Genomic DNA, 13,996 nt, shown 5'->3' on the forward strand with positions numbered 1-13,996 from the left:
AGGCCATAGTCATCTTATTTTATTTTTTAAGGTGTTATTGTGTTGAGGAATTCCTAGATATACGGGTAACCCATGTGCAGGGATCATGTTTGGTAATTTGTGCCATTTTTCACTACTGTTTTCATATGTCTTCAGTTGACATTATTTTAACCTATGCAAAAACAGATTTAAAAGTGGATCCCAATTTACTGTGCATGAACCCCAAGTTATTGTATCTCTCTATGCCAGTTGCAAGCCTTGTCAAGATTCCCCCGGAGCCAGTACTTAATGGGGAGATCATTAGATTGAGTATAGTGCTGTTATTTCTGATCTTTTTTAAGCATTTTATAAGACAGTCATTTAAGTCTTTTTATGGATATATTTGTCTTCCCAGAAGAGTGGAAGCTGTTTCAGCTGAAAAGGTATGGCCAACTTCAGTTTCTTCCACTTTCACTTGCAGGTACAAGAGCAATGCATCCATCTTGTCCATTTTATCTGATTTCTAACATCCAGCTCATACATTGTTCTAATATAAGCATGTTTATGCGTGACTTCTACTGTCCATTTAAATGCACGGATGGCTGCACTGTCAGCAGGTCTGGTTTTGTCCTTGCATTTTAATAAACACCATCTGAGTTGGCTAGTTGTGTATAAAACTGTCATGAAGCTGCCGCCCCGTGAGCCCGAGAACCTGACCTCTTTCCCAAGGGAGCGGCTGATGGGACATTGCAGTGACAGGGTGGGACCCATGTCAATCAGCATGCTGATACACTTTATCCGTTGCCTCTCTACGCTTGAAAACAGCCGTGCTGTTGCATGCATTGTAAATGAGATAAGATTCAAAGAAAGGTTGCAATGAGAGTGTCAACACAAGCCTCAGAGATGACTGATGCAAGATTGTCGCCAATAATTTTTTTTTCTTGTCTGTTGTATAAAATGTCCATTGAGTTCTGCTGTGGAGTTGTAGCATATTTTTTTGCTTCTTAAATTGTTTCTGTTAGACAAAGACAAATGAAAAAGCTGTGTGCAGGAAGTTATTTTTTTTTTATAAATCAAAACTGCTCATGACTGCAGAGTTCTTTGTTTGTTGTTCACATTACATTTTCCAAGTATATGACATGATGAGTGTAAAGTTAGTCTTGCTTTCAGTACATACATCAACGTATGTTTATGAGCACATGTATTCATGCCTTCTCCTAAACATCGGATGCCCCCCGAAGCTTCACAGTATGATCAGATGACGGTATGAAGGCAACCATCCAGTACAAACATCAAACGCAGCGTGAAGCAAGGCTGCATCCTTGCTCCAACCCTCCTTGGCATCCTCCCTCCGTCGGAAACATGCTTTTAGGAACTCAGCTAAAGGGGTGGACATGCACACAAGATCAGACGGCAGCCTCTATAAGATTGCTAGACTCAAAGCAAAAACCAACGAGCGTGTGATCATCATCAGAGACATGCTCTTTGCTGATGACGCAGCAGTCACCTTACACACTGAACAAGATCTACAGTGTCTGTTGGATAAATTCTCCCATGCCTGCAAAGACTGGACTAATCATCAGCATGAAGAAGATCAACGTTCTAGTCAAAGATGTGGACACACCACAGCCATTACTATTAACAACTACCAACTTGAAGTCAAAATCAACAAACAGATCGGCAAGTCTGCCACAACCCTCGGGCAGCTGACACTACACTCTAACCAAGATGGCAGTGTACAAAGCCTGCATAACGCTGCTCAGACAACACAGACAGTGCTCGGTCGGGTCCCAAAGGATCTTTTTTACGGTCAACTCGCATCCAGCGAAAGACCCCGGGGCCGCCCACAGCTGCGATATCAGAATGTCTTCAAGCGAGACATGAAAGCGCTGGATAGCAAAACAGAGATCTGGGAGGACACTGCAGCAGCTGGCACTGCTTGCTCAAGAAACAGCTGAAAGCAGGCGAGGAGAAGATACTGAACATGGGAGAAGAGAGGAGAGCCAGATGTAAGACACGTGCACACAGGCATACCCCAACGACCAACTACTTCTGCACTTTGTGCAGCAGAGACTGCTACTCGCACATTGGTCTAACCAGCCACCAACGATGATGTTCTAGTCGCATCACCTCAAACTCCTAGGGCGCAGTATCCATGGTCGACAAATCACCGAAGGAGGCCGACCTAGGCATGCGAAACAAAAATAAGCCAGCTTGATTGCCACCACCTGTGCTGTAATGGTGCTGAATGGTTTTGATATCCATATCTACTATGATAATACTATACTATAATTCTCCAAAATGTCCATCCTTGAGTACATGTTATGTTGTTAACATTTGAAGTGAACACTATTAAAGGCACCCCACAGCGTTTTTACAAATGTGGCTGCAGTGTTGGAAATTTACCAATGAGATGGTCTAATGAGAAATAAAGGTAGGATTTTTAAAGACCCCTCCTTGAGCCGTCACCTTATCGTGGTGGAGGGGTTTGTGTGTCCCAATGATCCGAGGAGCTACGTTTTCTGGGGCATTTTGCCCCTGGCAGGGTCACCCATGAAAAACAGGTCCGAGGTGAGGGACCAGGCAAAGCACAGCTAAAAGGCCCCTAATGAAGACTGACAAACTACGGACTCAGTTTTCCCTTGCCCGGACGTGGGTCACTGGGGCCCCCCTCTGGAGCCAGGCCTGGAGGTGGGGCTCGAAGGCGAGTGCCTGGTGGCCAGGGCCTGCACCCGTTGCCTGAAAGGGTAACATGGGTCCCCCTTACCATGGGCTCACCACCTGTGGGAGGGGCCATAGGGGTCGGGTGAAGTGCGAGCTGGGGGGTGGCCGAAGGCAGGGACCTTGACGATCCGATCCCCGGCTACAGAAACTGGCTCTAGGGATGTGGAATGTCACCTCTCTGGCAGGGAAGGAGCCCGAGCTGGTGTGTGAGGTCAAGAAGTTCCGACTAGATATAGTCGGACTCGCCTCCACACACAGCTTGGGCTCTGGTACCAGTCCTCTTTAGAGGGGTCTGACTCTCTTCCACTCTGGAGATGGCCACGGTGAGAGGCGCAGAGCAGGTGTGGGTACACTTATATACTTATTGCCCCCCCGGCTCGACGCCTGTACGTTGGGGTTCACCCCGGTGGACGAGAGGTGAGCCTCCCTCCGCCTTCGGGTGGGGGGACGGGTCCTGACTGTTGTTTGTGCCTTTGCACCGAACAGCAGTTCAGAGTACCCACCCTTTTTGGAGTCCTTGGATCGGTTGGTGGAGAGCGCTCCCGCTGGGGACTCCATCGTTCTGCTGGGGGACTTCAATGCTCACGTAGCCAATGACGGTGAGACCTGGAAGGGCTTGATTGGGAGGAACTCCCCCACACCCCATCAGAACCCAAGCGGTGTTCTGTTATTGGACTTCTGTGCTCATCACGGATTGTCCATAACGAACACCATGTTCAGGCATAAGGGTGTCCACACGTGCACTTGGCACCAGGACGCCCTAGGTCACACTTCGATGATCGACTTTGTAGGTCGTGTCATCGGACTTGTCATCGGGTGAAGAGAGGGGCGGAGCTGTCAACAGATCACCAGTCTGATGGTAAGTTGGGTCCGATGGTAGGGGAAGATGCTGGTCCGACGTGGCAGCCCCAAACGTATTGTGAGGGTCTGCTGGGAACGGAATCCCCTGAGCTTTAACTCCCTCCTCCGACAGAACTTTGCTTATGTTCCGGGGGAGGTGGGGGACATCGAGTCCGAGTGGACCATGTTCCGCGCCTCCATTGCTGAGGCGGCCGACCGGAGCTGTGGGCATAAGGTGGTCGGTGCCTGTCATGGCGACAATCCCCGAACCCGTTGGTGAACACCAATGGTGAGGGATGGCGTCAAGCTGAAGAAGGATTGCTATCGGGCCTTTTTGGTCTGTGGGACTCCTGAGGCAGCTAATGGGTACCGGCTGGCCAAGCGGAATGCAGCTTTGGTGGTCGCTGAAGCAAAAACTCGGGTATGGGAGGAATTCGGTGAGGTCATGGAGAAAGACTTCCGGATGGCTTTGAGGAAATTCTCGTCCACCATCCGGCGTCTCAGAAGGGGGAAGCAGTGCACCATCAACACTGTGTATAGTGGGGATGGGGCGCTGGTGACCTCGACTCGGGACGATGGGGAGAATACTTTGAAGACCTCCTCAATTCCACCGACACTGCCTTCCCATGAGGGAGCAGAGTCTGGATTGTCTGAGGCGGGCTCTCCTATCTATGGGGTTGAGGTGACCGAGGTGGTTAAAAAGCTCCTCGGTGGCAAGGCCCCGGGGGTGGATGAGATTTGCCCGGAGTTCCTAAAGGCTCTGGATATGGTGGGGCTGTCCTGGTTGACATGCCTCTGCAACATTGCATGGACATCGGGGACGGTGCCTCTGGATTGGCAGACTGGGGTTGTGGCCCCTCTTTTTAAGAAGGGGGACCGGAGGTGTGTTCCAACTACAGGTGGATCACACTCCTCAGCCTCCCTGGTAAAGTCTATTCAGGGGTGCTGGAGAGGAGGGTGCGTTGGGAAGTCGAATCTCAGATCCGGGAGGAGCAGTGTGGTTTTCGTCCAGGCCGTGGAACAGTGGACCACCTCTACACCCTTGGCAGGGTCCTCGAGGGTGCATGGGAGTTTGCCCAACCAGTCTACATGTGTTTTGTGGACTTGGAGAAGACGTTCAACTGTGTCCCTGTGGGGGGTGCTTCAGGAGTATGGGGTACCGAACCTCCTAATATGGGCTGTTCGGCCCCTGTACGACCGGAGTCAGAGTTTGGTCCGGATATCCGGCAGTAAGTCGGACTCGTTCCCGGTGAGGGTTGGACTACGCCAAGGCTGCCCTTTTTCACCGATTCTGTTCATAACTTTTACAGACAGACTTTCAAGGCGCAGCCGAGGTGTAGAGGAGGTCCGGTTTGGTGGCCTCAATATCTCACCTGCCATCTGCCAGTGGATTTACAGCTTCCTGACGGGCAGGACACAGGAGGTGAGGCTGGGGGAGGCCACCTCATCCACACGCAGCATCAGCACCGGGGCATCCCAAGGTTGTGTCTTCTCTCTGCTGCTCATCTCTCTCTACACAAACGACTGCACCTCAACGCACCCGGCTGTTAAACTCCTGAAGTTTGCAGATGACACCAATGTCATCGGCCTCATCAGGGACGGTGACGAGTGTGCATATCGACAGGAAGTGGAGCGGCTGGAACTGTGGTGCGGCCGACATAACCTGGAGCTGTACACGCTCAAGACTGTAGAGATGATCGTGGACTTCAGGAGGCATCCTTCGCCACAGCTGCCCTTCACACTGTCCAGCTGCCTTGTGTCAACTGTCAAGACCTTCAAGTTCCTGAGAATTACAGTCTCTCAAGGACCTGAAGTGGGCGATCAACATCAACTCCGTCCTCAAAAAGGCCCAGCAGAGGATGTACTTCCTGCGGCTTCTGAGAAAGCACGGCCTGCCACAGGAGCTGCTGAGGCAGTTCTACACAGCGGTCATCGAATCAGTCCACTGTTCTTCCATCACAGTCTGGTTTGGTGCTGCTACAAAAAAGGACAAACTCAGACTGCAACGGACAATCAAAAGTGCTGAAAGGATTGTCGGTACCCCCCTACCCACACTTGAGGACTTGCACACTGCCAGAACTAAGACAAGAGCGTGCAAAATCCTCTCGGACCCTTCACATCCCGGTCACCGGCTCTTCCAGCTCCTTCCCTCAAGTAGGTGCTACCGATCAATGCAAACTAGATCTAGCAGACATTCCAAGAGCATCTTCCCTCTTGCAATCAACTTCTTAAACACCTAACCTACAATTGCATTGCAACATGCTGGCAATATTTTGTCTTGTGTTTGTTGTCACATTTCTGTCGGGCCAATTATATATTACTCATGCACTCACTGTAGTCGTCTCACCACGCTGCACTATTTGCATATCTGTTGTTGACCAATACTGGCCACTCATGCCAGAGTAGCATCTGCTCCATTTGCACACTGATTGAGGAGTATCTGCAACATTTGCACAATCAACATTGTCCCAGATTATCGTACTACTCGCTTGAAGTCTCGGCGCCCTTTGCACAATGGTCATTGCACCGGACTATTGCAATAATAGTCATTCGAACTGCTCTAAGTGCAAGAGGACGTTTTGCACAATTGTCAAAAAACAAAAAAAAACAAAAAAGAAAGTAATGTTCCGGCATTACCAGATAACTAGTAAACTTTATTGCTCAGTTTTTTTTTTGTTTTTTTTTTTTAATCACATCAAATGGTTTACATTTTTTCACTTGACTTCCTGTTTTGAGATTGTAGCCTTTTATTTTGAAGGGTACACACCAGAACTCAACATTTTGGCACAAAAAGTAACTTTACACACCACCGGGGATTTTTTTATTTTTTATTCGATGGAATAATAATGGTATAAAACGATTACTGTCCTTACCCACCAATGAGGCACAAGGTTAGTGTTTGTGATACTGTGAGAGAATGTTTTTGTGAATTTTGTCACAATTCATTGTGATGTAAAGTTGGTACGGTGAATTTTTAGCTCAATGTTAAGCTTTTTTTTTCTGTCATCGGATCTTACGTTGGTTTGTAGAATAAAATAAACACTAAAACCCATCAGTGCGAAAGTCCAACCAACCGTTTACCTTGTTAGCTGTCTCAATGTTGGTATTTTATTATTTTATTGTTTCACTCATAGACGTATTTTTTTGTTTCACTCACCCAATTGACGGAGAGTTGACTTAAATGAAAGCTCCGCGCGGTGTAGGCTGAGGCTCGTAGCGTGTCAGACGCTACACATCGTGGAAGCCTCCTTTGCGCAGTATAATCTTATTCCAAGTATTGCACTAAGACGACTGGTCATTCATTTTTAACAAAATTAAGACACACTTTTGTTCGTCGCCGCCGCTGTTGGGCACAAGCACCTCTTTGTATGCGTTCTTCTTGGTTTTCTCCGCGTCTTCATTGGTTTTCACCACATCTTCAAATGTGGTGAAACACACTCGGCATCGAGACCGGGACACGAAATCTTTAAATTTTAATTATTCCAGGAGAAACGGGACGTTTGTCCCGGTTTCAATCGGTTCTCGATTCTCAATGCCCAACCCTAGCGACAGGCCTGCAGTCATTCAGACCTGAGATTGCAGGATTCTTGGGGACTGGGATGATGGTGGAGCATTTGAAACAGGATGGTACTTCACAGAGTTCCAGACATCTATTGAAGAGCTGTGTGAAGACTGGAGTGAGCTGGTCCGTGCAGACTTTGAGGAAGGACGGAGAAACAAGGCTGGCCTGCCACTTTGTTGCTCTTTTGTTGTTTAAAGATGCATCTCACATCCTGCTTGTGGATGGTCAACACAAGAGGGGGAGTCAGATGTGTGGTGGTGGTCGGTGGTGCAGTTGGGTGGGTGTGGGGTGTGAAAGTATCCTTTTCAAATCTTCAGCAGAAGGTGTTCAAGTCGTCAGCTAGTTCTTTATTGTTCTCTGCTTGGGGGGGATGGTCGCTCGTAGTTGGTTAGCAATTGTAATCCACGCCAGACTGACTTAGAGTCGTTAGCGGTAAACTGTTTTTCTAGCTTTCCTGCATAATTTCTATTTGCGATGTTAATTTCTTTAGTCAGCTGGTTTTTAGCGCAATTATACAGGGCTCGATCCCCACTTTGATTGGTGTCCTCCTTTGCCTTGCAAAGTTGCGTAGGTTTGGCAGTGAACCACATGGCTTATTGGCATTGAACACGCGGACTGGACTGTCTTTGTTGATACACACACATCTACACAGAATCTGATATAGGATGTAACAGTGTCCGTATAGTCATCCAGGGTGCCAGTTGAAGACTCACTCCGATCTGTGCAGTCTGAACAGTCTTGAAGTTGTGACTTTGCGTCATTGGCCCAATTCTTCACTGTTTTCACCACAGGCTTTGCACATTTAAGCTTTTGCCTGTAAATTGGAATTAAGTGAATTAAGCAGTGATCAGACGAGCCCAGAGCTGCACGGGGGATAGCACGATATGCATCATTTAGCGTGATATAGAATGTTGTTTTGGAGCCTATCCCAGCTATCATCGGGCAGGAGGCGGGGTACACCCTGAACTCGTTGCCAGCACAAACAAACAACCATTCACAGTCACATTCACACCTACGGGAAATTTAGAGTTGTCAATTAATCTACCATACATGTTTTTGAGATGTGGGAGGAAACCGGAGTGCCCGGCGAAAACCCACGCAGGCACGGGGAGAACATGGAAACTCCACACAGGTGGGGCCGGGGATTGAACCCTGGTCCTCAGTACTGTGAGGCAGACGCTCTAACCAGTCGTCCACCGTGCCGCCAAGTTAAATATTGTTAAGATAATGTTTTTTCACCAAAGGCAATCATATATTTTTGTTTATGAACATGTTATGAGTCATAATTTGGAGTCAGAGTTCAGTTGAACTTTTTGTTCGGAAAAATAATAGCACTTTTATAAATGTCTACTGTAATGGACATGAGGATGATTTGATAGTGTTAGCTAATAACTAAGTAGCTTTCAAGTTCTTTGTTTACAATCCATTTTCTGCCCCAAAACATATTTCTTCGTGGCGTAATAAACAAGCTGAATGTATTCTCTGAATAAAATAATGATAGATAGATAGATAGATAGATAGATAGATAGATAGATAGATAGATAGATAGATAGATAGATAGATAGATAGATAGATAGATAGATAGATAGATAGATAGATAGATAGATAAGGTTATAATTATTTATTTCAACCTCTTTATTTGTGACACTATTGTAGGAGGCAGAAGTGAGGCAAATTTTGTACCAAATAATTGTAAGAAAATTCAGTTCTGGAATTGTCAGATGAAGAAAATGCAAACAATGAGCTTGCTTATGCTGGAGAAGAGAGAGAAAGCTCAGAAGAAGAGGCAGGAGACTTATCAGATTATCTAACAGACACACATGAACAAGAAAACCATCGTCCTCTGTGGGCCAAGACCATCACATATGATAACTCGATAGATGGATATTTAAGATATGTAATAGTAAGTAATAAGATAATAAGTAATAATAAGCCAAAAAATGACAAGGAACAGGTTCTTCAAATTGAGAAACTCACTGAAGATTATCAATGACCTGGATGCAACAGAGGAAACAAAGAAGAAAGACATTCTTTGGAGAGTCAGGCCTCTTCTGGACAGAGTAAGGCAAGGCTGCCTTAACCTCCTGAAACCAGGAAAAGTCTGCATCGATGAGCAAATGATCCCTTTTACAGGCCGCTGTCCCATCAGGCAATTTGTTCCATGTAAGCCATACCCTACAGGCTTAAAGGTATTTGTCCTTGCTTCGCCTGATGGTCTGATGTTGGACTTTGAAGTATCGCATATCAAGGGAAGAGGTTGGGAATTGGGGCAGCGGCAGTTGTACGCATGGTTGAAACTGTTCCCACAGGAAGTCTGCTGTACTTTGACCGCTACTTCACGTCAATTAATCTCATGGATGCATTGCTGGCCAAGGGCCTTCCAGCAACTAGGACCATAACAAAAAAAAACGTGTCCCAAAGCCATGTCATTTGCCTGATCACAAAAAAATTGAAAAGAGAAGGGAGGGGATCGTCAGTGATGATAGTCAGGAGAAGTCCAGAGTTGGCAATCACAAAATGGTTTGACAACCAGCCAGTTTTGATGGCTTCTACTGCATACGCATCAGATGGTCGAATCAAGACAAAGTCCAGATCCAGGTCCAAGTGAGAAGACCCGCAGTCATTAAGGAGTACAATGACAACATGGGTGGTGTGGACCTCTGTGACTGAATGCTGAGCTTTCATCGCTTGGCAAGCAGAATCAAGAAATGGACCATGCGTGTGATTACTCATTTCTTTGATGTTGCCACCATAAATTCCTGGATCCAGTAGAGGTCTGACAGCAAAACATGCATGCGATGCATCAGTTGCAAGATGTTCCTCTGCCTTACAAAGAAGAGAAACTGCTTCCTGGAGTACCATCGCAAATAATTGATTAATGAAGAAAAGAAGAAACAAGAAACTGAGGAGAAGCTAACACATTGAAACCTGTGCTACCGAGGCCTCCTGACTTGAGAGGACAACATGTTTAAGATCAATCTGTACGATATAATAGGTTTTTTGTTAACCAGTTTAACAGAAACACAGGCCAAATGTTCTGTTTTATTAAAAAAAGATTGATATTTTTGTTTTCATGTCAGCCTGTTATATTTTTGTTGTGTTATGGTAAAATCGTTCTCCTGTCAACTACAGTAGACATGTTGTAAAATCTAATTTAAAAATATTTTTTAAACACTCTAAATTGTGAGTTGTTGTTTTAGCTCCAAGCAGGCAGGAAACCACAGAAATAAATAAATTGAAAGACACTTTTTTTCCTTGGTTCTCAGGAGTATACACTGAAACAATAATTGCCCTAATTTATTTAAATGGTGATTAAGAAGGTCTTTCTCATAGTACTTCAAATATAGATTTCAGTCATCAATGCTTAATACCCAGGACAGTGAGCAGTTTCACATGAGGAAGTAAAAAAAGAGAGGCGTTAATAATTTGTTTTCCTAGTTTACACAATAGTCTTGTTGGGTCATGAATTATTATCTTTTGGAAACTTCTTCAGCCAACTGGTTTTGTAGAGTGGAACAATGGACTTTTAATGACATTTAGTACACTTTGGCCCTGATTTAACACCATCCCAAAAAGCGGGTGCTAAATTGTGTGTTTATGCTAACATATTGCCCGTGCTGTTGGTGGGCATATTGCGCTGATCTAGTAAGATTGTGATCTTTTACAAAGCGCCCAAATAGCAGGCATGAAATTGCGTGTTCACACACTCTAACAGATTGTAGCGTGTTTGGCAACAGGTGAAAAGGTAGTGGACACATTTAAAAGAGGCTCTTGCGCTTTCAGTCACGCTGATGGTTTTCACCGTTGAAAATTCAGGAGAGCATCGCAAATGCAAAAGGAAGTGTGAATTCATGGAACTGGAGGTGTTATTGGAAGAGCCAGACAAATATATTACTCTGTAGAAAAAAAAACCCCTAAAACTGTCGATTAAATAATATTGCGGGACCTAAAAAACACATAAAAGCTATGTTTTGTTGGACTTAATTCATCACAAGTGTGTGGCAATTGGAATCTGCCCATCCTGCATAACATTGCGTTTAAAACCTGGGACAGTACACTCGAAAAACTGATCTGTGAGAGACCAACACCATTTGTCACAGTGCACTAAAATGACCAAGATGCAAGAAAATGCAGAGTCGAAAGGAGCTGTGATCAAGTCTGCAAGCAAGTCTTTAGTACAGCAGGCCCTTTGTGTTGTTAAGTCATATTAGTATTTTAGCTTTTTTTATGCATACAGCTCCTCACCAACTACCTTTTTATGTGACAGAGTCCCAGGGGTTATTCTATTTTTGTTTTCATGTATTGCTTGTTCCAAATGTAAATCGTAATAGTAATTTATACATGGAGAATAAATGTATACTCTTGGTGTAGCAGTCCTTGGCTTTAGTCTTTCTGAGCCCCGTACACTGTCTCACTTGGTCACAAAAGACACAAAAGAAAATCTGCAGCTCAAGCTGGTTACTGCTCCGACAAGCCTTTTTCTACATTGATCATATTTTTGGTAGCTGATTTTGCAATATTTATTACATTTTTGTTTATGGACAGTGAGGGTTTTATAAAATGGAACTAGTAGAACACCTTAATTCTGAAGTGACAGCATAGTGTAGCATTTGATACAGTATTCTGTGAAATACTAATTGCTATTTTACAGCAGTACTTTAGTACTGATTTCACCTCTAAATTCATAAAGAACACCCCAAGATTATTTTCTGGTAGCGTGTCTGTGTCAGTGTAAGTATTTCTGATATGTGCGATACCTTGGTTTTGTCATAAAGAGTATGATTGTCCAAAATCATCTTTCTCTCCAACCGAGCAAACCTCCTCAGATCTCTGTCAAACTGCTGTGGAGAAAGAAAATAAGTGGTTAAAAACCAATATTTTCTCGATTTTCATGGTAATGTAAGACATATGGTTGCATGGACAACTATTAATCTTGTTGCTTTACATCACAAACAAGACATATTGGAGACAATATACAGGCACACACGTTTGTCATTCCAGCAAAGCATCGTCATGTAGAAAAGTCAATTGCTTTGTCAAAAATGGACCACAAAGTTTTGTTTTGAAAAAGTGGTTATTGATTTGGATTTTGTCTCCAGCATTATTGTAATGACAGTTTTTTTTCTCTTTTTTTTTCTTTTTTTGTTTGTTTGTACCATACCGTAGACCCAGTCCATCCCAGGAGAGCATATGCGTAACGATCCATCGGTGGCGATACCAAGTCCACACGCACGGCCCTCCAGCCCCTCTTGTCCCCCTCGGCACAGTTGAGACCTCCGTCCACGTGGCTGGCCTCCAATCGCAGGATCAGGAAACATTTTGCAAAATAGTCCATTGCCTCAAACCTCTGGCAAGGCAGCTTTGACACGTGAAAAGTAGAAGCCTGGTAATCGCAGTAAAGAAGAATCCCCTAAAGAGGAGAACACATTCAGAACACAAAACCATGTAACATTGTTTTGTTTTTGTTCCACCCCCAAGTATTAACATCGTAAATACAGGATAATCATTGACATTACAGTCACAGTCTGCTATGTACTGTGCTTTTTATTTCAAAGTCTTACCTATATACAGTAGATATTCTTGTAGGACTCTTGACAAGTAAAAAAAAAAGGACCGCAAGTCTTGCTCGCTTAAGTGGGAACCCAGGGGTCCTAACAGGAAAGGTGATAAAGTCACCTTTCATCTAAAGCCCATGACTTTATAACTGCCTAAATTAACTTTATATGAGGATCAGAGGTTGCAGATTGGCAGCACGGTGATCCGACTGGTTAGAGCGTCCGCCCCCGACTGTGTGGAGTTTGCATGTTCTCCCCGTGCCTGCGTGGGTTTTCTCCGGGCACTCTGGTTTCCTCCCACATCCCAAAAACATGTATGGTAGGTTGATTGACAACTCTAAATAGCCGTAGGTGTGAATGTGAGTGCGAATGGTGGTTTGTTTGTATGTGCCCTACGATTGCCCGATGATAGCTGGGATAGGCTCCAGCAAAATGGATGGATGGATGGAGTTTGCAGATTTGAAGTTAACCCATTCTTAGTATGCTGCATTGAACCGATCCATTTCAGAGCTCCGGTCAATATGTGATCTGCTTGTAACAATTTTGTTCTATAATGTAAATATTTCTTTTGTCAACCTGTGACCATGGCACATTTTTTAATGCTATGAATAACATTGTCACTGTCATGCAAGTAGAAATACAGTATACAGTATAAGTAACTTGTACAGTAGAACTTGCGACTAGTCAAGGGTGTAGTCCACATTTCCACCGAAGTCAGCTGTGATAGGCTCCACCTCGCTGGCACCCTGAATAGGACAAGCCGTATCGAAAATGGACGGATGTATAACTTGTACAGTCCAGTTTTGCACTCTCCATTTTCTTTAATGTGTGGCGGACGCATGACTTGGTGGCTAACATGCAAAGGGAGATTACTTTGTCTAGTTGTCTCCAAATTAATCTATTTATCCCTGTCACATTTCATTTTTTCATGATATTGACTTACTTTCATTTTAGTCATACCACAGTATATTTATACTGAGAAGCAGTGTTGGGAAAGTTGTTTCGTTTTGAACCACGATTTAGTTCAAAGTTCAGTTCACCATTCCAAATATTAACTAGATCAGTTCATAGTTCATAATTCAAAACTTTGAACTCCGGTCACTGTTCCAAAAATTATCTAGTTCATAGTTCTTTTTTTTCTTTTTTCCAATACTGTATGTTGCTGATGGGCTATGACCCTCAAAATACTGGCATTTAATTGTCCCATTTTTGCCACCTACAGTATTCAGCTCACACAAGTAGCCAGCTGCAGCTTTCACCCTACAATCTCAAAACCTTTGCTTGAATGCCATTGATCCATCCATTTTCTGAGCCGCTTCTCCTCACCAGGGTCGCGGGCGTGCTGGAGCCCATCCCA

The 13,996-nt window shown here is 44.6% G+C and overlaps 1 protein-coding gene across 1 annotated transcript in view; it reads right to left on the reverse strand.

The window, feature by feature from the left end:
* dntt (deoxynucleotidyltransferase, terminal) overlaps nt 1-13,996 on the reverse strand; it is a 112,195-nt gene that overhangs the window by 36,599 nt on the left and 61,600 nt on the right. Inside the window, 2 exon segments of the mRNA XM_061690266.1 lie at nt 11,842-11,925; nt 12,246-12,494. Coding sequence (XP_061546250.1) covers nt 11,842-11,925; nt 12,246-12,494 — 333 coding nt within the window.

The sequence above is a fragment of the Phycodurus eques genome, chromosome 11, assembly GCF_024500275.1.
Source record: "Phycodurus eques isolate BA_2022a chromosome 11, UOR_Pequ_1.1, whole genome shotgun sequence".
Lineage (NCBI taxonomy): Eukaryota > Metazoa > Chordata > Actinopteri > Syngnathiformes > Syngnathidae > Phycodurus > Phycodurus eques.